Raw genomic sequence first — 27,440 nt, 5'->3', positions numbered from 1 at the left:
AACTGGTGTCATATGAGCAGCGCAATATGGGTCTTAAAGTATTAGACCAGCGTGTAGCTGCCGCTGCACGGAAATGAGTTTTAATCCATTTGCGTCTCAAATGGAATCTGATTTTTTTCCTCTCTCTCTCTCTCTCTCCCTCTCTCTCTCTCTCTCTCTCTCTCTCTCTCTCTCTGCCCTCCCCCCATTATGTATCTCTCTCTTTCCTGCCCTCCCTCCATCTATTTCTCTCTCTCACTCCCTCCCCATCTCCTTCCCTCCGGATGGCTTTCCCCCTGCTAGTGGAGATGATTGAAATAATTTCTGATTCTGATGTCCAGAATCGTTGGTAGTACCTATTCTGATTTTCGTCCTAACAAATTAATTTTGTGCATTATTAAGAGTGAGGGGAAAGAAAACTGCCTTTTGTGAGAAGTAATAAATGGAAATATGTATCGCAAGGTGATGGATGATGTTGGGGAGGCTTACACACAGTATCTCTCTTTCTCTATCTCTTTCTTTCTTTCTTTCTTTCTTTCTTTCTCTCTCTCTCTCTCTCTCTCTCTCTCTCTTTGGTATGAATTATTTTATCATGATATTTTTCAGCCATATTGCCTACCTCTAACACCACACACAGACACACAGAGATGAGGCCTTTGGTTGGCATTATTGACTCTTTTTGTCACTGCTGCTGTTTAGACATAAGCAGCACAGTGTGGATCCCCCCACCCCCTCCTTTTAATGAAGAGATATGACATTAATGAAATATATTCTTCTCATACCCAAGCTGTGTGAAACATATTGACATTTTGAAGGAAAACAAAGCTTTTTTCTCACTAGTGTAAGGTTTTGGAAATGATAATGTATTTTAATATAATGTGGCACGTGATAATAGTTATGCCTAATGAGTTAATTGGCCTAATTTGTCCCTCTGCTTGTGCTACACTGCAGGGAAATAGATGCTCACAGTTCTGCAATTATTATTGGGTGATTGCAGTAATTATTTAATTTCCATCTGCCTCTATTATAAAATTTTGTGGAATCACTGCAATTATGTCAATTATTTTGGTCACTGAGCCCCTCATCTTTCAGTTAAGTTGAAAAGAAAAACATGGTGTCAGTCTCTGTAGAGGAGCTTTTGTATGTCAATTTGTCCTGTGTTGTCAGTCCTTCTCCTTGGTGCTTCATGTTTCCCAGGCTGACCGTGAAAGAGGAGCCCGACGCAGACTTTGTTACGGAGAAGAGAGGGAAGAAGAGGAAGAGGCTCAAAGAGGAGGAGGAGGAGGAGGAGGAGGAGGCTGGCGAAGGGCCCTCAAAGTCTCGCAAGTCGGATAAGAAATCGTAAGTGGTCTACAGTATGTCCCTGCATCTGAGGATGATGATGATAATGGTGAGAGTTCTGTTATAGAAGCTCTAGATTGCCAGGGCACCATGACATCACAAAGAGGGTGAAAGATGTCCCTCTCAAAGAACTTCTCCAGACCAGACCTGAGAGAAGTGAGCTTGGCTGAAGGCACCACTTTCTTTCAGCATGGCCAGGACTGGCAGCTATATGGATTGGGATGTAGAGCCAACATTGCCCTGCCCTTCTGTGTGCGTACAAGAAGGGACTTTCCTTCAGGGCTGTAGAGAAAATGGCAACAAAGCCACTGTTAATATCGGGCTGGTTTTTGGCTAGTTACCATGCATGGCTTAAGTTTAAATGAAGATTATTGTTGGAGTTCTCTTCTAACCCAGTGGAGGCCTTGCTAGTCTTAACTCCATGCACAGGAAAACATTTATTTGTAATGTGATGTGTTCTTTAGGGTGAAGAAAAAGAAGAGAGGAGAGGAAGATGGTGAGGCGGCTGCAGGGAAGAAGAGGGTGAAGAGCGAGGGGAAGCCGAAGGTGAAGTTGGTCTCCCTGCTGCCTCTCCAGTTGAATGCTTGGCAGTAAATGGTTTGCTTTGGGAGATGGTATCAGGGAAAGGAAGTGGTGCTCGACTCACACACACACACACACACACACACACACACACACACACACACACACACACACACACACTTCTGCCACTTTCAGAGATCATTTTTAGCACCCCTTAAATTAAACACACACACACACACACACACACACACACACACACACACACACACACTTCTGCCACTTTCAGAGATCATTTTTAGCACCCCTTAAATTAAACACATGCATCCTCTTCTCCCAGCATTTTTGTATGAGGAAATTAGATATCAGAACAAACTGATATCTGAATAACCGTATTCTCTGACAGAGGGCTTTGTCTTTAACCGAAAATATTTAGTCATCATATTCCACTCAAATTGTATCTGATTAAAAAAAAAACACACACAAAAAAGATCAGTTGTCTTTGCCACATAACAAGACCTGCTATTGTCTTCAGGAAATAATTTTCTAGTTGTTGAGATTTTGTTAGCAAATGGTGTGCACTGCGTGAGAGGCCGTGCTCGGAGGATTAGACCTAAAGAGACGTGAAATAAATAAGTAGATAAAAAAAGAGGCAGCAGAATTGAGTGTGTAAAAGATGGCCTTCTCGTCTCGCGCTGATCTCCCAGAAGCCGAAGAAGGAGCCGAAGGAGCCGACGGAGAAGGACAAGGGGAAGAGGAGCAAGGAGGAGCGCGAGGCCGCCCGAGCCCTGAAGCTCAAACTCAAGGAGGAGGAAGAGCAGCAGCGCTGGAGATGGTGTGTGTGTGTGTGTGTGTGTGTGTGTGTGTGTGTGTGTGTGTGTGTGTGTGTGTGTGTGTGTGTGTGTGTGTGTGTGTGTGTGTGTGTGTGTGTGTGTGTGTGTGTGTGTGTGTGTGTGTGTGTGTGTGTGTGTGTGTGTGTGTGTGTGTGTGTGTGTGTGTGTGTGTGTGTGTGTGTGTGTGTGTGTGTGTGTGTGTGTGTGTCATGTGTTGATGAATTGGATTGTCTGGTGTGCATTTTCTTGCTGGTAGGCAGAGCCCTGAAGCTCACAGTCTAGGAGAGGAAAAAGTAATGCTGGAAAAATCCAAAAAACATTTTCAATGTCTTTATGTGTGTGTGTGTGTGAGAGAGCGAGATAGAGATTTTCTATTTCCTGTGTTGATAGATTGTCTAGTCTCTGTCTCTCTCTCGCTCTCTTTCTCTCTCTCTCTCTCTCGTGTTATTGAGAGTGTTCGTCCCGTGGCTCTCTCACCCTCTCTGCTCCCTGTGTGCCTCAGGTGGGAGGAGGAGCGCTACGAGGGCGGAATCAAATGGAGGTTCCTGGAGCACAAAGGGCCTTACTTCCCGCCAGAATACCCGCCGCTGCCGCCCAACGTCCGCTTCTATTATGATGGTGAGATGACCAAGAGGCCACGGGGTGATCAGCTATAGCGCAATAGCGCAAAACTGTAGTTGTCCATCGCAGCACCTTAAAAATCAGTATGATACTAACACAGTGGATTATTAAAATCGTCTAAATAGAAATGTAGATATCTATCTATCTATTAATGCAAGGAGCGTCTGTCTGTGTGTCAGTCTGTCTGTTCCACGCATTACTCTCGAACCACTCATCCGACTGCTCTCAAATTTGGTGGGTGTCAAAGTCAAATGTGCCAAATTTCGTGTTATACGAACAAACGGGCTCTGCACTAGTTGATAATAATAAGAATATTGGATAATAATAGATATTGTAAATTTGCAATGCCGTTCCATCTACTTTTCTAACAATGCCTGAGCTGACGACTTCATAGCCTGTTGACAACTTCACCGTGGCAGAAATGTGTAGTGGAACATGTTGCCTTGCACTAGTTGGAGAAAGAGGGAACTGGTAAAGGTGTTTGTCCTCCTCTTTATCTTCATCTTTATCTTCCTCTTCGCCGCCTCCATTCTGTGTCTGAGGGCTTTAGCTTCCTGTTCCATTGCGCTGAAAGCTCCCTCCTCTGGTGCTCAGTCAGCCGTCTAAGAAAGATTCCCCCGCTCCCCGCTGATTGGCCCAGATGGAATAGACTCCTTTCAGTGTGCCATTGATCCGATTCCATTTTTTGATCGCGGTCTCACTGGGAGCTTCAGTTTGAAGTGAACGTTTTAAAAAGGCTGCATCGAGACTTGTTTAATCATAGGGAGTCCTTTTCTTCCCACTTCTGACATTTTTTATTTATTTCTTTATTTATTATTTATTTATTTTGGTCTTTCTTCTCGTCCGCTCGTTTCAGTCTGCTTTCTCTGCGCCTCTCTCTCGCCTCTCTGTGGCTCACTGCGAGCTGAGTCACAGCGTTGAAAGGGAATGTAATCACACAAGCCCGCCGTCCCATCGATTGCCAGGGTGTGTGTCAGTGGCCAGGAGAGCAGGGCGAGTGCGAGAGGAACCGGGGGGTGTGTGTGTGGGGGGGGGGGGGGGGGGGGACTTGCATAATGCCCCTGTGCCATTGAGGTGGCCTTGGAAGTCCTGAGAGGTCCTCATGTTTCTGCCCTGTGATGAACTGCATTGAACTGCATCACACACTTTTTACTCTTTCTTTTTCTTTCTCTCCCTCTCCCTCTCAGTTTCTATTTGCCAATTGAACCTCTTTATCTCTCTCTCTCTCTCTCTCGCCCCCACCCTCCTGTGCGCTATCTGCTTGTATAATAATAATTATAACTAGAAAAGCTGGGGGGGCACTGTGGCACAGCAGGCTACAGCGTCCATACCATTTACGGGTCCGAGTGCCCACGGGGACCCAGGTTCGAATCCGACCTGCGGTCATATCCCGATCCCACCCCATCTCTCTCTCCCACTTGTTTCCTGTCTACCTCTTCACTGTCCTATCATAATAAAGGCAAAAAGGCCAAAAAATATACTTAAAATAACTAGAAAAGCACTCAGCGCAGTCATCTGCCAAGCGAAAACATAACCGCCTCCCGGATCAGGACAGTGATACGGAATTTAATCGTTTCTTCCTTGGGTCATTTCAGACCTTCCCTGAAAATTTCATCAAAATCCATCCATAGCTTTTTGACAGACAGACAGACAAACAAACAAACCCCAGTGAAAACATGGCCTCCTTGGTGGAGGTAATAATAATGAGAGGAAAACAGGAGGCATGCTGGCCATTTGCTGAACACAAGCAATGCTTGAATCTTTGTTTACCAGAGATCAATAGGGGTTGTAGTAATAGTTATAGTAACCACTCATATGGATGTGTTTGTGCTGTTGAATGTTCAAGCAGTGTTGTTTAACTCTGCATCACCATGTTGTGATGCTATCCGTGAGACTGAATGTGTGTGCATTCTGTGTGTATTTTTTATATACTGTGTTTATGTGTGTGTGTGTGTGTGCGTGTTTGCACGTGTCTGTCAGGAAAGCCAGTGAAGCTGAGCCCTCGAGCAGAGGAGGTGGGCCTGTTCTTTGCCCAGATGCTGGACCACGAGTACACAACAAAGGAAGTGTTCCGCAGCAACTTCTTCAGGGACTGGAGGAAGGTGAGTCTCAGCCGTGAGCCAATCCTGCTCCACCCCTTGCACGTGTTCCGTGGTTGCCATGGGAACGGAGAATGAAAATAACAAGCAAAAAAAGTTTTTTTGTCTCTCCAACAGTAAATTATTATTATTTTTTGTACGGTATCATAAATGCTATTCGATATTCTAGCCAGGCCTAGGCTGGATGAACCCTGCCTGAACTTCCGGGGAATTTGAATTTCGCCCGGCAGCACAGGCCTGAAACCAGCAGATCGATCTCCTCTGTTTACAGCCAGAACCTTTGGTTCCAAATCAGAAACGGCCATACTCTAGTCCTGGCACGCTATTGGCCGGTGACATGACGATAACGTGAAGCAGCAGTTGAAGCGACGTGAAGCAGCAGTTCAGTGTAGGCTACACACTCAGGCTTCTGTTTTGGAAGATTTTAAAGGCAAGTTTTCTTTGAAAACAGAAAAAAAACTTGCCCTGGAATGTTCATACAGAAGAAGGACGTGTTTGCGATTCTACTGACCGGCTCTGGTAAAAGTTTAATTTACCAACTTCCTAACAACTGGCAATTGCGTAGTAATTTGAACGATGCCCATTATTGATCACGCCTCTTGTGCAGTAGAAACAAAGCGCAGCCTCCCCAGACTAATGTTCAATCTTAAAAGATTGAGCTTAGTCATGGTGAAAACCAGACTAAGCCAGACCCCAAATGCATCTCCATGATAAATGATGAATGAATATTGAGCAAACCATGCTATTGGTTGATCCTCTCTCTGAGTGAGTGCATGGATGCTGTATTGACCAAGAGAATCCTACTGACTGAATGCTCTCAGTGGCACCTATAGCCTCGACCGTTCATGTTTTTGCGCCTTTTTATAGGTGATGAGAGACACGCGCACACACACACACACACACACACACACACACACACACCTGTTTTAAAGGTGATGATGATTTGGCTTTGCAACTTGCACTGTGGCAGATTAATTAGATGATTCCACCTTGACACTCAGTGTCTGTCTGACACAGACAGCTAAAAACTTCACTCTTGAGGGTGTGTGTGTGTGTGAGTGAGTGAGACAGAGGATGGGGGGACGGGAATGCTGAGGGGATAGGTCCCCTGTCTCAGCCTTGCTTTCCAGGTCTCTCCTGAGGGGTGACTTATGTGTGCAGCTGCCAGCTGTCTGTGCTCTGCCACTTTCTCCTCCTGTGGTATGGTAATCTGCCTTCTTAAACTGCACAGTGAGAGATATATTGGGGCGGGGGGGGGGGGGGTTACACTTTTCGGGAGGGAGGAGTAGAAGAGATGGGGTGGGATGAGGGTGGGGGTGGCGGAGTGCTCCCTCTCTCACCCACTGTGCACCCTACCAAGCCCAGAGGCGTATCATGCAGAATTAATTTCGTGCTGGTTAATGCTCAATGCTCTTGAAAATACGATTTGTGTAAAGGCATTGATATGCTAATCCAGACAACTCGCTCCCCGCATGCGAACAAATCCAATTAAACTGCTTTATTATAACAAGGCAGCCTCGCCTCGCCTCGCTGCCTCAGTCCCCGCCCACCGCCTGCCCTGTCAGTCATTCGCAAGGAGACGACGACGGCGACGACACTGCCACCACCACAGAGAGAGAGAGAGAGAGAGAGATAGAGAGATAGAGAGAGAGAGGGGGGACGAGGAAGACTTTTTTCCCCCCTTTAAATCTCTGTAGATAGAATTGCCACAGACTGTTCCAGTCATTCCGTCTCACAGGGGAAGCCGGGTCTCCCGTCTACCTGTATCAAGGTGTGAGGACGGTGGGATGAGCTGCAGCTCGAACAAGAAAACGATCAGCGGGGAGTGAGTGATGCTGTTAACACCTAATCACTCCAGAGACACACACACACACACACACACACACACACACACACCCCCCTGGGTAATCGAGTGATTGATTCTCTCACTTTCCTCCTGAAGCTAGTGTGTTGTGTAGTGTAGTGAGTATCTTGCCACAAAATGGCTGCCGTGTATCACCCAGGTGGGAGTAGGGATGTAACGGTATGAAAATTTAACCCCACGGTTATAGTGACCAAAATTATCACGGTTTTCGGTATTATCGCGGTAGTTTAAAAAGATTGTGTACAATATGTTAAGAAAGCACTGATAGGTGTACACAAGCTGAAATAGTTTCAAAAAAGTGTGACAGTGTTTATTACATTAAAAATATAGGCAAACCCTTATTGCCTTCAGCAGGATACCGATCATTCTCAGCAGTAGTCTCTGCTCAACCCTCCACACACACAGAAAATGGCTTGTCTTGTTCTATTGCATATTTTGAATTCATCAACTTTTTATATTTTGCTAATAGTTTATAATATTTTAGGATCTGCATAATTACTTATAGCTAAAAATATTCAGTAATTTGAATACTTCGTATTGATTTTTAAACTAATACACTTGTCTTTAATGACATTACAGGGGTGTTGTATAGGTCTAATTGAGTGCCTGTCCCTTTAAGAGAAGAGATACGTGAAGTAATTATATTAACCTTCATTCGGTTTTAGGAAAGTACTAGTCACCCATAGTTCAAGGATATCCGTTTTCATTGAATAACATGAATGTTCAAAAAATTAATAAAGTCAAAGAAATTATTGCTGGGATCATAGAAAAGATACAGTAAGTGTCTTGCAATGTTAACTTCTATGATTTTGGTGAGCACAAGGCTAGGCTACATTAATGATAGACATGAGGTGTGAGCTAACGGGATAGATACTAACGGGACTTTCTCAAGATGTAAAAGTTTGCCAATGGGCTGTGTAGTTTTTTTCGGAAATTTAATTTTAGCACAACAGTAGGGCTAAATGAACTTAATTCCATAGCCTATGTAGGTAGTTTACCGTGGCATTGTGCTCACTTTTTCCTTGGTTGGACATGTTAAATTGATTTGGAGTTTGGTATCTGTTATGTCCAACCTAGTGCTCAACATAAAACTTCACGGCATTCTCCTGATAACGTTAGTGGAATAGATTTAATGTGAACGTGTAGGCCTTCATAAAAAGACGCTGAGTGGCTACTTACAGCGCATATTTTGGGGTGAAAATGTTGCGCCCTTTAAAAGCAGGCGTAGCCTTATCCAAATCGTGGTTAAATCCATCAATAAGACAACAGAATTAGTAAGGTAAAGTTTTGTTTCATAGTAGCCTACCAGCTTGTGTCAAAAGCAGGCTCGAATGAAGCTGGGAGGAATTAAACACACGGTTACCACACCGTAGTATCAACCGTGATAATAATGATATTCCAAATGAACACGGTAATTGTTATCGTCAATATTTTTATCATGGTTTACCGTCACACCGGTAATCGTTACATCCCTAGGTGGGAGCTACATTTGGCGTCTGCATTTGGCGGGTGTAGTGTTGCTGTTGACATGTTATGGGAAGGCCTACTTTTTTTTTGGCTGATCTCTGCATAAAGACCAGTGCCAGATTTTCTTCCCATCGTACCCTGGTTCACAGTCTCGTCTTGATGTTCATCCTGGTTTGAGCGAGGGAACTTTGGGCGTCTGGAGCTCCAGTTGCCCAGCCGTGGCCAATGCACAAGGTCAGAACTAGTATTTTAGCTAGTATTTTATAGGAAACGTCTTGTTCCACAAGAAGGGCACGGAAAGGCCTGTCTGAGTCCCGCCACCCAGCGTAGCACATCCATAGTCCTCTACCCAGGCTGTAATTGCTCTGTTTTTATTTCTGTATGCCTCAATCACACAGTGGGCCGCCATTTTGTATTATTTATACATGCTAGGAAATGGCAACTGGCCAGCTGAGCTATCTGCCCCGCCATGTTACCTGGCAGCCACAGAACTTTGAGGCTGTAAGACTTCCAAAGTATTTGTAGTCTTTTGAGTAAGAATTTTCAGTCGTGTGTGTCTGTGTCTGTGTCTGTCTCATCAGGAAATGACGTTGGAGGAGAGGACGCTGATTGCTGACCTCAACAGGTGTGACTTTGGCGAGCTCCATGCAATGCACAAGAGTAAGGTGGAAGCTCGGAAGAACATGACCAAAGACGAAAAGCAGGTGTGTGTGTGTGTGTGTGTGTGTGTGTGTGTGTGTGTGTGTCAGTCAGTGGGTCTGATTGACTATTCAAACAGAACAAACTGTATTAGCAGTACCAAACAGGATTTAATTATCCCTGCAGACTGCTAATGTACAGACACAGTTCCATCTCTATCAGACTGTGTCTTCAGGCAGAGAAAGCTGTGTTGTCATTGCCAGCATGATTGCCTATATGTATCAAAATACAACACAATGACAGTGAATTGGAGCTCAGAAAGAAATTGGTTTAGTAAGAAAAAAGTCAATTGTATTTTTTTTGTGTGTGTGAACAACAGAGATCTGATATGCTTCCTGTTGAATGTCTAGAATACGTTTTTGAAAAACGAAAAGTCAATTTTGCTGGCTTGTGAACAAAAGAGATCTGACAAGCCTCAAGTTGAATGTCTAGAACAAGTTTGGTAATGAAAAAAGAGTCTTTTACACAACGAGCATTTGTAAAATACATGTTCCTATTTTGGGCTCTGTGTATTTCTCTGATACAGAGTACTGCAGAAATCAGATGAATACTTTGCTGTTGCCACATTTGTGCCCATGCCAGGTGATCAAGGACGCCAACCAGAAGATTGTGGACGAGTTTGGTTTCTGCTTGCTGGACCACCACAAGGAACGCATCGGCAACTTCAAAATTGAGCCGCCCGGTCTGTTCCGCGGCCGCGGTGAGCACCCCAAGATGGGCATGCTCAAGAAGAGGATCCAGCCGGAGGACGTCATCATCAACTGCAGCAAGTCAGAGACCAAACAAACACACAAACATTACCATGGTCCTATGTGTGAAATATCATAATTTTTCGGATAGGACGGTGAAGAGCATGGGCAAGCGAGTAGGAGAGAGAGATTGGGGTGGGATCGGCAAATGAGCAGAGGAGGAAGACCGCCATTTTCAAGTTGGAATTGTGTTGGGTTTGAGATAGAAAGACGTTAAACTTTGGGCTAGCTTTGGGATGGCTTTGGGATATGGTACAGAGCAGATGTGAGAGTGGGTTCCTTTGTGGGCCCACTGATCTATAAAGAATACCTGGATAGACCCCATCAACAATGAAGCCAATGGAACTGTCCTGAGTGGTCCCATAATGGCCGCCGTGCTGAGGCTTCAGGTTTATGACGTAGATGCACTATCCAGGTATTCTTTATAGATCAGTGTGTGGGCCTTATGTATGAACCCCCCTGCCCCAACACATCCCCAGCCTCAAAATGCTCAGGCTCAGGATTTGTTTACACTTCAAGCCCTGTATCTGTTACTCTTGAATAGTGCGAGTTATCTCATCCATAGTGCCAAAAATCATTACAAAATCAGTTAGCGCACTTGGTGCCTTACATACGGTACAGTTATTCAGTAAGAGTCTCGTCCAAAGTGACTTGCAGTACAGTACAGACATACATTTCCATCAGTATATCCACTCCCTGGGTTTGAAGGTCATGATTGTGGTGCTGATATGAAGAGTTTGGTTCCAAAACACTATATCCTAGTTTTTCATAAATGTCTTTTCCCAAGTAATTTCAGTAGAACTGTAATTTGGTTTTGTTGTTTGAAACAAATTAAAACAAAACAATTGCAATTTTATTGATATTACCTGAAATTGTATCACTACACTACCAACTGACCTCCAGCTGACCTCTACCTGTGTCCGCAGGGACTCCCGTATGCCGGAACCGCCCGCAGGCCATCGGTGGAAGGAGGTTCGCCATGACAACACGGTGACCTGGCTGGCCAGCTGGACTGAGAATGTCCAGGGATCGGTCAAATACATCATGCTCAACGCTAACTCCAAGCTGAAGGTGAGTGAACAGAGAACCGACAGACAGACAGGCAGGCAGGCAGACATGCAGGCAGTAGATAGTGAGATGCTGGCAGAAAGACAGACAGGGAACTAGGCAGGCAGCACTCCTGTTGTCCAGTGTGAGGGGCTTTGTGGAGAGTTAATTGCCTTGAGAAGTGTTGTATTGTTCTACATGTATGCGGGTTGTTGGAAAGGCGTGCAAGGCCTGCAAACTTCAGGTCGTTTGTTTGTTCGTTCGTTCGTTGCCTCTCTGCGAGATTTCATTGTGTTTGTGCTTGAGTGAAACACATTATTTAGTTACGTTGAGTGTGCCTTCCGCTTTGCACGTTGAGCAAAACTCTGTTTGTGGAATGGGCAACTTGCTGTGTAGATTTGCTCTGTTCTACTGCCTTCCCTAAGACGCTTCATCTGTCCTCTCTGGCTAGCTGCTTCCCATGCACCACTGGCCGTAACAGATCAGGAGCTTTGAGGAGCTTGGCTTGATCTTTGCAAGACTGTAGAAAGCCCACAGATTAAATCCAAGCCACTTTGATGGGCCGAATGCGTTTGATGGTAGATGGCTATTGACAAGACTTGAGTAAGTTTACGCGCATAAGTAACTCTTACTGCCCAGAAAAGTGTTCTTCTTCCACCCCTTCCTTCCGTGTCTTTTTGACTCATCCAGTCTGTTGCCCTTCACCCACCCCCCCCCCCCCCCCCCCCCCCCTTTTCTCTCAGTCTCTCCTCCTCTTTGTGAGAGAGATTAAAGCTGATGACATTTAACTTGGGAGCTTTTCCTGCATTTAATCAAGCTGAATAAGGGGTAGAGTGGCGCGAGAGTGGCTGTGTGGGAGTCAGGGAGCATGGAGTGCGTGAAGGAGAGAAGGAGAAGTAAGAAAAAAAGTGAGGGAGAGGTCCTGCAGTAAGAAAACGAGTAAGGAAGAGAGAGAGAGAGAGAGAGAGAGAGAGGTCCTGCCTCATCTTGCGGATCATCAACGGTGTGTGGGTACTTTGACCTCATTTGTCTTTCTTTCTCCTGTCCCCACCTCCCCGGGCCCCCTAATCCAATCAGGAAGCGGCGCTGTCAGAAAGCGCCCATCACTCAAGCGCGTGGGCCAGCGCAAGCCCAGCGCGGCGTCTCCTGCTGCCAGTCTCTCACTCCACTCGTTTATCTCACACGGCCACCTTCTGCACTGCACTCTGTCTCCACCTTATCTAACCCCCCTTTCTCGAGTGTGTGTGTGTGTGTGTGTGTGAGTGTGTGAGTGTGTGAGTGAGTGTGTGAGTGTGTGAGTGTGTGTGTGAGTGTGTGAGTGTGTGAGTGAGTGAGTGAGTGAGTGAGTGAGTGAGTGAGTGAGTGAGTGAGTGAGTGAGTGAGTGAGTGAGTGAGTGAGTGAGTGAGTGAGTGAGTGAGTGAGTGTGGTCAATAGGACTTGGGTGAAGAACTGGTTTGTAGGCATTTGCTGTTAAAAACCTGTCTGTCTGTCTGTGATTGAGCGTGTTAGTTTATATGTGTGTTACTTGTGTTTATATATGTGTGTGTATGTGTGATGATGAGGTTGTGCTGTTATGTGTCCTTCAGGGTGAGAAGGACTGGGAGAAGTATGAGGTGGCTCGTCAGCTGAAGAGCCGCGTGGACCAGATCCGGTCTCAGTACCAAGAGGACCTCAAGTCCAAACAGATGGTCACTCGCCAGAGAGCCGTGGCCCTCTACTTCATCGACAAGGTGACATAGAACCGGGTGGTAGCTCTCTCTCTTTCTTTCTCTCTCTCTCTCTCTCTCTCTCTCTCTCTCTCTCTCTCTCTCTTTCACTTACTTGCTTAGGTGCTTGATTACTCGCTCTCTGTTTTCCTTGATTTTCTCTTGTTATGTCCATCCCTCTCTCTATCTCTCCTTCCTTTTAATCTTCATGTGCCTCTCTCTCTCCTCTTTCTACCCATTTCACTTTTATCTTGTGTGCGCTCTCACTCTCTCTGTTTCTGAGTCTCTCTCTCTCTTTCTCTCTCTCTCGCACGCGCGCTCTCTCTCACACGTGCACTCTCTCTCTTGCTCTCTCCCTCTCTCTCTCTCTCTCTGTCTCTCTCTCTCTCTGTTCATGAGTCTCTCTCTTCTTTCTTGCCCCTGGAGAGATGGATGGTCCTGAGTCGGAAGTCGAAACCCCAGGGCACCTCTGCATGCTTTAGAGCTTTCTGGAGACTTGGCCGGCTCAGTAGATTGTGTCCTGATAAAGTGACCTTTTCAGCAGCCAGGAGCATCCTCAGCACAGACAGCGAGCGTCTGGCACCTTGTGGGCCCCCTACCAAAGACGCTTTTTTTTAATGAGGAGACACAGCACTCAAAGAATCCTGCGTAGAAATGGGGTTAGTTAGTTTGTTCGTAATGCCAATATGGCAGTAGTCTCTACACGTATCCTGCCCCTTCGTGTATGCCTCCCCATTGACTTTAATGGAATAGTTCGGTATTTTACACTTTTACAAGCCCGTTTTCTGTGTTGCCTAGCATGCAAATGAGTGTTTGACACCGACATTTCAACGATTGATCCTGTTTCTGCAATTTGCGCTGCTTTAGAATGTTCTCTGTATGGCTTCAGCATTGTTAGCTACGGGCATAGACTGTTCTGTCCTTAAAACACCTCTAAATGTTCGTTTTTTAAAATGTGCAACTTACCGAGTGGTTACTGGTCTTCAACGATCTTCTATAGCAAGTTTCGCAGGGAAATGTCAAACACTCGTTTGCATGCTAGGCAATACTGAAAACGGTCTTACAGTGTAAAATCCCAAACTATTCCTTTAATAGGATGATAGCCGCCCCCTAACTGCCCAAAGTACATTTCAAGATGGCTGTCGAGTGGGAGGACTTAACTTAACACAGGCCTGAAGCCTCAGGTGCTGCAAGCTGCACTGGCACAGTGGCTACACAGTCTGTACCGCAATATGCTGAAAAACAACATGTTCAGATTACTTTCGAATTGCTTTTTCTACATCCAGATAATGTATATGGTAAACTTCTACAATGACGTTTTCTTTCTTCTTTTACGTCTGTGTAGTTGCTCCGTGTCACCTTGTTACCTTAGGAACAGTTAGCACTGGATGTTTTGCTTCTTAGCTGATAGAAAAGGGAATATATATATATATATATATATATATATATATATATGTATATATATATATATATGATGGACAATGCCAAGCTGAACACAAAAAAAATTGTGGTGATTTTCATGATTAACAGCACAAAAATGTATCAAATGTGGTAAAGCACTCTTGGAAAGGCCATAACAGCATAATTGTTTATGCTGCTTGACATCACTCAAGATTAGTAATTGCAAAGTGTTCAGGATGCCAAGTCAAAATCTATATGTTTTCTGCCAGATCTACAATTTCAGAACACGGGAATAAATCTTTTGAGAGGTGACCATACTTTTATGATCTTATATTTCACCCAAAGCTTTAGGGTCATTTGTAAGCGAGTAGTCTTTTAGTCATTTAGTTAATGCTTTAATATGGTTTCTTAAGGTAAGAGCTTAATCTGCTCCAACACACAGTATTTAGCCTGGCTTTTGGACTCAGTCCCAGAGTTGGCTTGAGCGGAAGCAATGTTAGCCCAATCAGATTTATACTCATAGGCCACGGCGACAACAGAGCCTGCGTCCGACCCGAAACCCGTGAAGAACTACCCCAGAATGTCCTGCCAAGTCTTCGAGTCTCTCCAGGAGTGTTTTATGAGCGGCCCATGCAGCAGAGCAGACATCCTGCTGGGCGGCATCGTAGCCAAAATATAAAGTAGCCCCTTCAAGTCGAGCAGTCTCGGTGCAGTGATGTGGTCAGAGCCCCCGCTTTTAACCCACAGCTTTTTCAGGTTTAAGGGCAACCGTGTAAGAAAGGCTTTGTAGATCACTCTTCTAAGAAGCTCTGCAGTAGTGGTATTGCCGAAGACATGAGAAGGCAGAGCATGATGAATGCAAAAGCAGCCATCAATACCAACGAAGACCTCCTGCAGAAATAGCAACATGTTTTCTTTGTGTCATTGTAAAAGTGTGAAGCATATAACATGATTTGACCAGCCGAGGAGCTGTGTGAAAGGATCTCACTGGTCAGGGGTAGTAGCAGCAGATGTGGTCCGCTACATATGGTCCCGACGACTGTGTGTGTGTGTGTTGTATGTGTGTAAGTTTACCCTACAGCTGGCAGATTTGACATTAATTCTGGTGGGAGCCGAGAGCTGTACAACAGCTGTGATACTGTAATACCAAGCATGCAAAAAAAAATCACATTCAGAGTCTTACGTGTGTGTTTGTGTGTGTGTTAATGTGTACAACATGATTCAACATGTATGTTTCCTTACAGTATGATTCCGTGTGTATGTCCACACATGTGTTTGCCCTACAAGCTGGTGTGAGATGAACAAGTTTGACATTAATTCTGGTGGAAGCCAAGAGTTGCACAGCAGCTGTGAAACGGGTTCACCAAGCAAAGCAACCCCCCAACCCCCCCCCCCCCCCCCCCCCCCCAAATTTAAGAATATAAAATATGTGTGTGTGTGTGTGTGTGTTCCTCCTGCAGCTGGCTCTGAGAGCGGGTAATGAGAAGGAGGAGGGCGAGTCGGCGGACACTGTGGGCTGCTGCTCGCTGCGTGTGGAGCACATCACCCTGCACGACACGCTGGATGGAGAGCAGTGCGTGGTGGAGTTTGACTTCCTGGGTAAAGACAGCATCCGCTACTACAACAAGGTCCCGGTCAGCAAACGGGTGAGGCCCTGCACTTCATCTGACACACACACACACACACACACACACACACACTCACCTGAGAAGCAATCAAAAGAAAAAAGAACACTCGTCCTCAACTCCTCCTCCCATCACTCTCAGAACAGTTAGTCCACTCACACATTCACACACTCACACACTCACACACTCACACACTCACACACTCACACACTCACACACTCACACACTCACACACACTCACACACACTCACACTCACACACATCTGACCAGCAATCCAAAAAACCCCAAGCTCAGCTTGGCCAGCCTCCTGCTCCCAGCACTCCCAGGACAGTTAGTACACACACACACACACACACACACACACACACACACACACACACACACACACACACACACACACACACACACACACACACAGGCCCTTCAGGGTAGACCGGAGAAGGAGCAGGCATCAGTCCCACAGGAGGAGTGAAGGATGGCTTACTCTGTTACATTACCGGAGGAGAAGAATGTAACCAGTGAACAAAACAAAGAGAGTGACAGGCAGAGTGTGAGAGAGAACGAGAGAGACACACAGAGAAGGACAGAGTGTTTTCTCTTGCCAGTTGAGGTGTTTTGCTTGGCAGAGGTTTTAATTATTTAAATGGGGGGCATTTAAAAAGCAACTCATCAGTTGATAGTAATTAGTTGGCTGATTATTTGAGCAGGCCAGGCGAGGCGGAGTGGGGGTTGAGGGGCTTTATCAAGCGTCGCCGGAGCTTCTTGAAAATGTCACACCTAATTGAAGAAAGGTGTAATTTTCTCCTTGCCTTGTGCCAGGTAAGGGCAGTGGAATTATATATGTAGAGTGGGTGAGCAGGTCACATGACCACCACTGGCGTTGAGATGACCACCCCCCCCCCCCCGCTGACTAGTTCACGTATAGTTCACACACACTCTACACACACACACACAGACTAATGTATGCTCACTCTTGTCCAACCACACAAATTCAAAAAAACGTGTGTGTGTGTAGAAGTGCCAATCATCCACCTACTTTTGTTTGACAGGAAAAAGGAATTGAAATCATTACAATGTCTCCAACACACACCTTCACCAACAGGACAACTCATTTCCTTCTCTTCCTCCTTCTCTCCTAGCGGTTAGCGTTCCATCTCTGTTTTTCTCTGTGTTAGCTGAAGGATAAATTGTTATTCAAATGAAGTGGCCTTAAAAGCAGCACATCTGCTGCCATTAATTAGTTCCATGCATATTTTAGCCACTTTGTTTGGAGCAGGAGAGAGCGAAACAGGACTTTTTGGAAATGTCAGAGATAATTGAGACCCCCCTCCCCCACCCAAACACACACACACACACACACACACAAACACACATACATGCACACACACACACTCAGACACACCCACACCCACACAATATCTTTCTCTTTTTCTCCCTCCCTCTCTCCACAGGTAAGACAACGGCAGAGGTACAGATTGCCCACATTGCTGTGGTCCCTGCGTGCTCATGTTTTGATTGCTCCAAAATGATAGTGGACATTGTTCAGTGCGCTCTCTTTTGTTCCTCCCTGTAGCTCAATTAAAAGCTTGTTGTAGGTCTTTGTAAAGGCCTGCTACAATGGAGAAAAGTGCAGCCGATTTGCACCGGAGGCTCGTTGGTCATTGGCGTGTAGTTACAATCAGACACGTGGTGCACCTGAATCCAGTAGTGGAGAGAATTTTTGTTCATTATTATTACTATTATTCATCCAGCAGTGGAGACAGCCTGTACCTTTTGCTGGATAGATGAGATGGTGGACCATTTACATTAGAGGCTTTTTAAAAAAAAAAAAAAAAAAAAAAAAAATAAGTTGGGGCAAGTGTGTCCCAATGTCGTTTAATTAGCAGGCCATAGATAAAAGGCACAAGATCTGCTTCTTTTCTTTACTGGATTCAGAAAGGAATGGTTACTGAGACTATATCCTAATATACTAACTACACTTTTGTTATAAATACGTTTTAAATACGTTTCCACCCACACAATGCCTTTTCAATACCGAATCTTGTCCACACGGCACACCTAGATAGTAGGTGGGACACCTGAAACACAGATCACATGACCATTCACACAGTTGTCAGCGATGTAAAATGCGGAGTGGTGTGGATGATAAGTGACAAAGTAACAGAAGTCTTTCATTTTCAAACGAAAACATGATATTGTGGATGTACTGTAGTCTGAGGGCGGGTTCAGAGGCTTTGGGGTTTTTGAGGGAATGGTGGCAGGTGACATGAAAATGAAATATATTTTTTATAAACTGGCTAATGGTGAATCATATTCTAGTGCTTGGGGGATGAGCAATTTGCTGTTTGAACTTGAAGATGATGGACAGGTGGTTTTTAAAGTGTTTCAAAGAGGGAGAAGGAGAGGCTTGCATATTTTCTTATCTGTATGTTGATGAAATGCCCCTCTTCAACTCATTCCCTCTCATTATCTTCCTCCATTAAGAGTGTTATTTGATTCTTTTTATAAAAAAAAAAAAACTTATGTAAGATCTGTCTTCTGGCAATATACAGTATATTATATGCAAACAAACAAGCTCAATGTGTCGGAATACGATACTTTGTATTTTGTAAGATGTTTTTTTGTGTCACTGTGATGTGGCTAGTTTGTCATGCTTAGATATACTAATTGATTTAACTTTTTCTCTCCCTCTCTCTCTCTCTCCCTGTCCCTCTCTCTCAAGGTCTTCAAAAATCTCAAGCTTTTCATGGAGAACAAGCAGCCAGGAGATGACCTGTTCGACCGGCTGAGTGTGAGTCCACAGCTGGAGAGCAGCACGGCTTTCAGCACCTTGTACAGGCACATTCACACTGACATGATTTCTTCTTTGAACTCCTCTTTTCCTCATCCCCTCTCCCTCCCTTCCTTCCATTCATACAGCCTCTCAGACATGAGATATTTCTGTGTCACCGTCTCCTTCTCCAAGCCTAACATTCACATGGACATATTTTCTTTAAAGTCGCCCCCTCCTTCTTAATGTTGTTTAACTACACTTCCATTCATACCGCCGCTCAGACATGACATTTTTCTGAGTCATGTTCTTCCTCTCTATGCCTAACATTCATTTCTCTCTATGCCTAACATTTCATACACCCACACACACACACCTGTCTTATTGCTGTTTAACTACCCTTCACTTCATACATCCTCTCAGACATGATATTTGCCTGTCAGTCAACTTCCTCTTTCGCCCCATGTCACAGTTTTAGGGCCTGTGTCAACTAGTGGTATCTATAAGCGCTGACGGTGGCAATTTCTGTACAAATCCTATGAAGTTCAGCATTCTTGGCGCTCAGTGCTTTCGGCCCCCGCAATGCACAGAGCACACATTACAAAGCCTAAAGGGATGACCTATTCTATTGTAATGCCAGACGAGCCCCTTTTGTCTGTCCGACTTCATATTTGAATGAATCCTGAGCAATTGGTGCCATTTCAGTTAGCTATTTAGCTAGTTAGTTACCATCAAGCATCGTTCCAAAAAGGACGTACCGGCAGATGATTTTGGTAACCTAGCAACAATAAACACTTGACTGAAGCGCTCTGAAAATGAGGTTGAGGGTGCTGTCAGCGCAATAAAACGTGATGGGTTGTTTTAGGGCCCATGTCCACCAATCAGCTGCACCGTTCTTTTAACACACTGAAGAGAAAGAGTGCAACTTTTGGACCGGTTTGGTTATGGTCTGTCGTCCTGGGAGAGCAAGGTGTGGTCATGGTGCCCTTATGGTCAGATCTGGGAGAGCCGTGCAGGACTCGGGGCATAATGAGAACTCAGGAGGTGAGTATAGTGTAGTAGCACAGGAGACAGATCACAGTAGACAGCCTGGGAGTGGAGTGGAGATCGTAATGGACATGAGCAGTGTTCATCCATGCAGAGCCTTCCTGCTTTCCTGGGACCTTGATGACTCATGCAAGAGTGCATCTTCTGGCCATCATTTATTTACTGCTCTCGTGGAATAATTAATAGTGAGATGAAGTGCGTCATTAGTGCACGGAGTTACAGTTTGATTCCTGCCCTGCGTTGGACTCAGGATGTGGCGGTGTGGGTGAGAACAGGACAGATGCGTTCCGCTGATTCTACCTGCGCGATATGACCGAGGGTTAGAGGAGAGGGGCACTCCGCTGGAGAGAAGTTGGCATCGGCCCTGGCGATGGGCAGAGAGAAAGTGGCACTGTGCCCTCGAACTTTTGGCAGCCCCGAGTTAGCGGCGAAGAGCACGCTTTCAACGCTGCCCCCCTGGAGCGTTGCACTGCATTTGCCAAGCCACCCAGGATGCATGAAATGCCATGCGGTTAAGATGATATATTTTTTTTGTACAGAGGCAGAAGGGTGATATGACTTTTTTTTTCTAAGATAGCGTAATCTTGTGCCAAGCCTAAAATATTGTTTGCGGGATGGCCAGGGGGTAGGAGGAGTTGGCCAGTGGAGGAGCGAGATAGAGAGGGTTCAGATAGGCAGGTAGCCGTCGGAGGAGGAGGAGGAGGAGGAGGAGGAGGGAGATGGAGAGACTTCTGAGAGAACTGAGAGCTTAGCCAGTCTTTTCTCAGGAAGCCTGCAGGGCTCGCTCAAGGTGAGCCACGGAGGGAAGGATGGAGTTGGTCTTGAGTTATGAGAGCAGGTGTGTGTGTGTGTGTGCGCGTGTGTGTGTGTGTGAAAGAGAGAGAGAGAGAGAGTTGGGGCGTGCTGGGCTTAGGTGGAGAGTTGCAGTGAAAGTTTCTGGCCTGTTTGTGTTTGTTTGTGTGGGTGGGTGGGTATGTGAGGGACCTGAAGCTAAGGTCTAGCCCTTGATACAATCTCTGGGCAGAGAGACAGAGAGAGAGAGAGAGAGAGAGAGAGAGAGGGAGAGAGAGAGAGAAGGAAGGAAGGAAGGAGACATGAAAACATAGAGGGTGAGAGACTCTGGTAGAACAGCAGTGAGGGCTGTTGTTCTGTGGTGGTGGTGGTGGTGGTGGTGGTGGTGGTGTGTGTGTGTGTGTGTGTGTGTGTGTGTGTGTGTGTGTGAGAAGCATGGTGCATGCTGTCCAGGCGTTGAGGTGCGGTGGCCGCTGTTCTCAGGACAGGGCTCTGATTGGCCGTTTGAAAAGGCCAGCCAGAGGAGGGGGCTGCCAGAGTTCTAATCTGCCCCAACGCTAATAACAGTCTACCACAGCCTGGCCATGGCGAATTATTACACACCCCCGGGGTGTATGTGTGTGGGCGAGAGAGAGAGAGCTGGGCATAGGTGGATAGTTGCAGTGAGAGCTGCTGGCGTGTGTGTGTGTGTGTGTGAGGATCTTCTTTCTTGAAGGACATGTTCAGATAACTGCTGGCTTGTATGTGTGGATCCTCTTTCTTGAAGGACACGATCAGCCGGTTTCTTTTAATAAAGCATCTGAGCGCATGTCCCAGGCTTATGGAACTCGCACTATGACTGCGAAAGGCAATAAGCCTTCCTGGCCCTCACAGTTTGTGGATGGTGTGCCATCGTCTGACTGAAGTGGAGTTGAGGGTTGCGATCAATGGGCTCTACCAGATTTGGTAATGCGGAGACACGGCACTCAAAGAAATGTATGGGGTTTGTTCGTAATGCAAACATGGCAGTCGTCTACACATATTCCACCCCTTCCTCTACCAAAAGTCGGCATGTGAATAGATCATGCCATGTCACGTGTGGTAATCTTGCAGCTGGAACAAGGTTGGCGTCATAAAGCCTTGTGGAGTTCATGTAGTTCTGCCAGAAGTAGACGCCTGGTAAGTGGCTGGCTCTACCCAGGATGGATATTCAAGTCAAGTCAATTTATTTGTTTAACATGCAACCCAAAGCGCTGTACACACAAGACAGTGACACTGATGCATAAAACAAAAGGTGCCGAAGGGAGCTGTGTAGTCGCCAGCGTACCCGTGACATCAAGGATTATTATTCAGGTATACTGTCGTCTGAGTGACAGAGTGCAGTACAGAGAACTGTTTCAGAGTCCAGAGAAGCAGTTTAGGGAAACGAGAGCCAGAGCTTGGGATGAGTATTTGTACTGAAGCTATCTGGTTGAGAAAGCTCAGCTGCTAGTGCAAGGTGTGTGTGTGTGTGTGTGTGTGTGTGTGTGTGTGTGTGTGTGTGTGTGTGTGTGTGTGTGTGTGTGTGTGTGTGTGTGTGTGTGTGTGTGTGTGTGTGTGTGTGTGTGTGTGTGTGTGTGTGTGTGTGTGTGTGTGTGTGTGTGTGTGTGTGTGTGTGTGTGTGTGTGTGTGTGTGTGTGTGTGTGTGTGTGTGTGTGTGTGTGTGTGTGTGTGTGTGTGGCTGCGCACAGCTGCAGTAGTTCTTGGATGCTGCAGATGGTTTCAGCTCTCTCTCTCTCTCCATCTGTCTCATTGAAAGTTGCTGTCAGGGTCAACAACTCCACAGTAGTGTGAGCAATTGTATAAGACACACACACACACACACACATTCCCACCCATAGATGTGAATCTCCTTTTTTAGAGGTGGCGTCGTTGGTAGTCTCTTCATCTAGTGAGATGTTTAGTTGTTTGTTAGCCTGGTTAACTCTCTGGTTAACTTTCACCTCTGACCAGCAGTGAATTTCAACAATCTCTTGCCCAATCTTTTCAGAAGTACAAAAACGCTTGGTTTGCTTTGTTTACTTTACAAAGTAAACAGTACACATCCATATAGTTTAACACTAATGCCATGAGCGCATCCATTGGTTGTATGGAACAGCTGAAACACTCTTTCACCTCTGCTCCTCCTCACAGGTTGAAGTTTCATTAGTGGTCCCCTGTGTGTGTGTGTGTGTGCGTGTGCGTACGCGTTTGTGTCTGCGTGTGTGTGTGTGTGTGCGCGCGCGCGCATGTGTCTGTCTCTGTGTCTGTCTGTCTGTCTGTCTGTCTGTCTGTCTGTCTGTCTGTCTGTCTGTCTGTCTGTCTTTTTGTGTGTGTGTGTGTGCGTGCGTGTGTGTGCGTCTCCGTGTCTCTGAGAGAGTCCATGTATGTGTGTTCCAGTTGGGCTGCAGTGTGGTGAGGGTTGAGTGACAGCAGTGCTCTTCTTCCTAAAGTGTCCCTGGGGCAGCTGGAGCTATGGCTTTCAGCTCGCATGTCCACTGGGTGACATGTTGACTCCCACAAAGGTCAAGTGCAGTAACAAGGGCCTTGTCAAGTTGACGGGCTGATGGACTGACTGATGGGCCCAGCCTACAGGTTGCCATGGAGTTTGTTTGTTGCATCGCTCTTCAGCTGACGTGCGCTTCACATATGTTTGTAATGTACACATGTGTATAGATGTATAGGATTTGATGGTATACAGATAGAGATACATTATAGCTGCACATGTGGACTGTTTGAATCTAAAAATGGATGTGTGTTTCTAAAGTGATTGACTGTGTGTGTGTGTGTGTGTGTGTTAATATGTGGGATGTAGTGTAGCACTGATTGCGTGCTAGCCTTGACAGCTGAGATGATGATGGTGGTGGTGTGTGGTGGGTGTGTGTGTGTGTGTGTGTGTGAGTGAGTGATTAAAGCTTGAGCAAATCTATTCGTATGTTTGTGCTCGCTCTCTCCCTCACTCTCTCCTCTTCTCTCTTTCTCTCTCTCCCTCTCTCTCTCTCTCTCTCTCTCTTGCAAAGGCATCAAAATGAGTCTAAAAGTTGCCTAATGTGCTTTATAATCCCCGTCTCCCCAAATGATGGGCATAATAAATATGGAGTGTGCATTTGTCTTTCTCTCCTTCCTCTGAGAATGCTGAGAAGGGGGTGGGGGGGCTTCGAAGGTAGAGGGGGGTCATCAAAAATCATAGAGCTGTACTGCCATCTAGTGTCGATTTGGTTAGCCAGTAAGACTGGCGTATGTGTGGGTGGATGTGTATTTTGTGTAAGGGGATGTGCTTTTTGTTGTGTATGAAGATGAGAATGTAGTGTTTGCACACTAATCTCTACTCCTCTCGTGTGTGTGTGTGTGCGTGTGCGCGCATACACACATGTTTCTCTCAACAACAGACCATGACACTGAATAAGCACCTGAGTTCTCTGATGCCCGGACTGACGGCGAAGGTTTTCAGGACATTCAACGCCTCCATCACCCTGCAACAGCAGCTGAAGGAGCTGTCCAACAGTGGGTCCCGATTTGTGTACCTTTTTATTTTTTCAACCACTCCATTCCTTTCTGCGCCATTGATTTTTACAACTCTGCTTTCAAAACCTCTCCCAGATGCAGAGAAGAGAAGTGCTTTTTATCTAATTAACCATGACAAAATTGAGTGCTGCTTTTCTCTTTTGTAACATTTTCTCTCTGTCACCCCATTCCACCCCTCCGCTCACACACACACACACACACACACACACACACACACACACACATACACACACACCTTTCCAGTGTCAGACAGTGCGGCGGAGAAGCTCCTGTCCTATAACCGGGCAAATCGTGCGGTGGCCATCCTGTGTAACCATCAGCGCGCGCCGCCCAAGACCTATGATCAGTCTATGGCCAATCTGCAGTCCAAGGTAAGCCGTGTGTGTGTGTGTGTGTGTGTGTGTGTGTGTGTGTGTGTGTGTGTGTGTGTGTGTGAGATTGATGACCAAAGGAGGACCATGCATACACACACACATCAGAATATGAACAGAAAAAGACTGTGTCTAAGGTAGTCCGTGTGTGTGTTTGCGTGTGTGTGTGTGTTTGCGTATGCGTGTCTGTGCACATGCATGCGTGCATTCTACATGACGCTCATAGAGTAACTGCCATCCTTTGTGTGGTCCTGTAATGTGGTTGGTTTTTCTGCTTGAAAACTCTGCTTTTTGTCTCGTCCAGATTGATACCAGGAGAGAGCAGCTGGCCCAGGCCAGGCTTGAGCTGAAGCAGGCCAAAAAGGACGCCAAAAAGAGCTCGGACACCAAGCTCATGACGTGAGTACAGGATCACCTGAACAGTGCCACAGGCTGTGCTGTGCCTACTGTTTAGATTTTTTCAATTGAGGTTAGAGAGAGATCATTTGGTCACACAGAAACAGACACTGGTTACTTATGTGTGTGTGTGTCTGTGTCTGTTCCTGCTGTCTTTGTGCATTACGTGTGTGTGTGTTTGTGTCTGTCTCTGTCTCTGTATTTTCCTGTCTGTGTATTACACTTGTGTATTTGTCTCTCTCTGTCTGTATCCGTCTCTGTGTGTGTGTGTGTGTGTGTGTGTGTGTGTGTGTGTGTGTGTGTGTGTGTGTGTACCTGCCTCTGTGGATTACATGCGGGTGTGCCTGTCTGTCTGTCTGTCTTTATCCGTGTCTGTGTCTGTCTGCTCTAGTGTGTTGGAGAAGAAAAAGAAGGCCGTGGCCCGCTGCAAGGAGCAGCTGTTGAGGATGGAGGTGCAGGCCACAGACAAGGAGGAGAACAAGCAGATTGCCCTGGGCACCTCCAAGCTAAACTACCTGGACCCACGCATCAGTGTGGCCTGGTGAGGATGACCCCTACACACACACACACACACACACACACACACACACACACATATATACACACGCACACGCACACGCACACGCACACGCACACGCACACACACACGCACACACACACACACATATATATACACACACATATACACACTCACACACACACACACACACACACACACACACACACACACGCACACGCACACACACATATATATACACACATATACACACTCACACTCACACACACACTCTCACAGACATCCTCTTGAAGGTCTTTTTCATACACTTCACCCACACACACACCCTCTGGAGAAGCCTGGCAGACTAGCGTGTCTGAAGTGTATGGAAATAAAGCATTCAAAGCTGAATAGCCCACTTGACCATACTCTGCATGCTATGAAAACGTTTGCGTTTTGTAAACGCAGTAGCAGTGCAGATCACATTAGTTATACAGACAGTGACACTCTCACTGACATTATTTCACAGGTGTGTTTTGTCCCTTTATTTTGTATTGCATTGTTCAGGTGTAAGAACTTGGATGTGCCACTGGACAAGGTCTACAACAAGAGCCAGAGAGACAAATTCGCCTGGGCTGTCCACATGACTGAAAAGGACTTTCAGTTCTGAAGCACTTCATCAAATGTTTCTAGTCATTTAGCCATTTACTTTTTAAAAAGTCACGTTTTTAACAGCCATTGTTAGCACTTATTGGTTTTACTTATTTTAATTAAAAGTGTTTTAAAAGTGTTTTAATTAAAATTTTTGAATAAAGTTGTCTTCAAAGGCATTGCAAGCCTTGCGGTCGTTCAGTTGAGCTAAAATCCCATCCACTTGTTATGCTGTTTGTCAAGATATGAAACGACACTGCAAATTCTTCCTTTGACTGTTAGAGATGGCAAACTGCTGATGCCACATTATTTTATTTCCAGTGTTAAGTTTACTGTAGGTTTAAAGAGCAGCAGGGTTGCCTAGGGGGGTTAAGGGTGGGATGGTTCTCAGCCCATCTATATACGATTTTATGTAATACATTGATAATTACTTTGTTCTTCAAAGTGTTGCACTGTCATTTTGTGTGGTCTGTGGGACGATAGTTTTCTGAATTAAATTCAAAGAGGACTTAAACCGGTTTGGTTCATTACAACTGCAGTTATTATAACTAACACAACATCTATTACAACATTTCATCTCACTGTGATGTGAAAGGCATCCACTCACCTCACCTCACCTCACCTCACCCATCCAATGCAGTTCTGTTTTTTGCTACTGTGCTCCCTTTGCAGCTGCAGAGTGTTTGTTTTGTGGATGGAGGGCTGCAGGCCGTTCTTCCTACTCGTGTGCTCCCTCTCTGTGTCTGTCTGTCTCCCTCCTTGCAGGTAACAGACCTCTGAAGTTCGCCTACAAAAAAAGCTACCAGAATCTGGCATCTTGAGATTTTTTTTCTATGGGAAATAAAATAGCATGAGTATTTTGAATTATCGCACCTGTTAGACTCTCAGGGACGCACCCCATTACGCTACTAACCCACAGGTGTATTGGTTACTCCGTGCACCCCACTATGCTACTAACCCACAGGTGTATTGGGTACTACGTGCACCCCATTACGCTACTAACCCACAGGTGTATTGGGTACTCTGTGCACCCCATTACGCTACTAACCCACAGGTGTATTGGTTACTCTGTGCACCCCATTACGCTACTAACCCACAGGTGTATTGGTTACTCTGTGCACCCCATTACGCTACTAACCCACAGGTGTATAAAGGGTACTTCGTGCACCCCATTACGCTACTAAGCCACAGGTGTATTGGGTACTCTGTGCACCCCCAGAGGAGAGCTGGGCTGTGTTGAGGCCTTTGGCATCCTTTGGAGAGCTGCCATTTTTTTCTTTGTTTTTACATCCATGCATTTACATCTTGGTACAAATTCGCTGCATACTGTACACCCTTCCTGACATACTGAGACTCATTACTGACAAAGTTAACATTGTTTCCATTTATTTATTTAATAAATATGTTAAAAGTTGATCCTCTTATGGATTGTCCTCCTTTGTT

General features: G+C 45.8%; 1 protein-coding gene across 2 annotated transcripts in view; it reads left to right on the top strand.

The window, feature by feature from the left end:
* zgc:173742 (DNA topoisomerase 1) overlaps window positions 1–26,176 on the top strand; it is a 29,181-nt gene extending 3,005 nt beyond the window's left edge. The window contains exons 5-20 of one of the 2 annotated variants that reach the window (XM_062546994.1): window positions 1,177–1,320; window positions 1,785–1,866; window positions 2,547–2,674; window positions 3,175–3,290; window positions 5,274–5,395; window positions 9,305–9,427; window positions 10,005–10,192; window positions 11,098–11,242; window positions 12,806–12,949; window positions 15,787–15,972; window positions 18,675–18,743; window positions 23,948–24,062; window positions 24,327–24,454; window positions 24,759–24,853; window positions 25,242–25,391; window positions 25,914–26,176. In XM_062546994.1, the coding sequence (XP_062402978.1) occupies window positions 1,177–1,320; window positions 1,785–1,866; window positions 2,547–2,674; window positions 3,175–3,290; window positions 5,274–5,395; window positions 9,305–9,427; window positions 10,005–10,192; window positions 11,098–11,242; window positions 12,806–12,949; window positions 15,787–15,972; window positions 18,675–18,743; window positions 23,948–24,062; window positions 24,327–24,454; window positions 24,759–24,853; window positions 25,242–25,391; window positions 25,914–26,016 (2,038 nt within the window). In that variant the 3' untranslated portion in view covers window positions 26,017–26,176. Of the gene's footprint in view, window positions 1–1,176; window positions 1,321–1,492; window positions 1,573–1,784; window positions 1,867–2,546; window positions 2,675–3,174; window positions 3,291–5,273; window positions 5,396–9,304; window positions 9,428–10,004; window positions 10,193–11,097; window positions 11,243–12,805; window positions 12,950–15,786; window positions 15,973–18,674; window positions 18,744–23,947; window positions 24,063–24,326; window positions 24,455–24,758; window positions 24,854–25,241; window positions 25,392–25,913 lie in introns of those variants that run through there. The other variant, XM_062546995.1, reaches the window with a different exon arrangement.
* The last annotated feature ends 1,264 nt before the right edge of the window (window positions 26,177–27,440 follow it).

The sequence above is a fragment of the Sardina pilchardus genome, chromosome 10, assembly GCF_963854185.1.
Source record: "Sardina pilchardus chromosome 10, fSarPil1.1, whole genome shotgun sequence".
In the NCBI taxonomy this organism is placed as follows: Eukaryota; Metazoa; Chordata; class Actinopteri; order Clupeiformes; family Clupeidae; genus Sardina; species Sardina pilchardus.
This window is presented reverse-complemented; position numbering and strand designations above follow the sequence as displayed.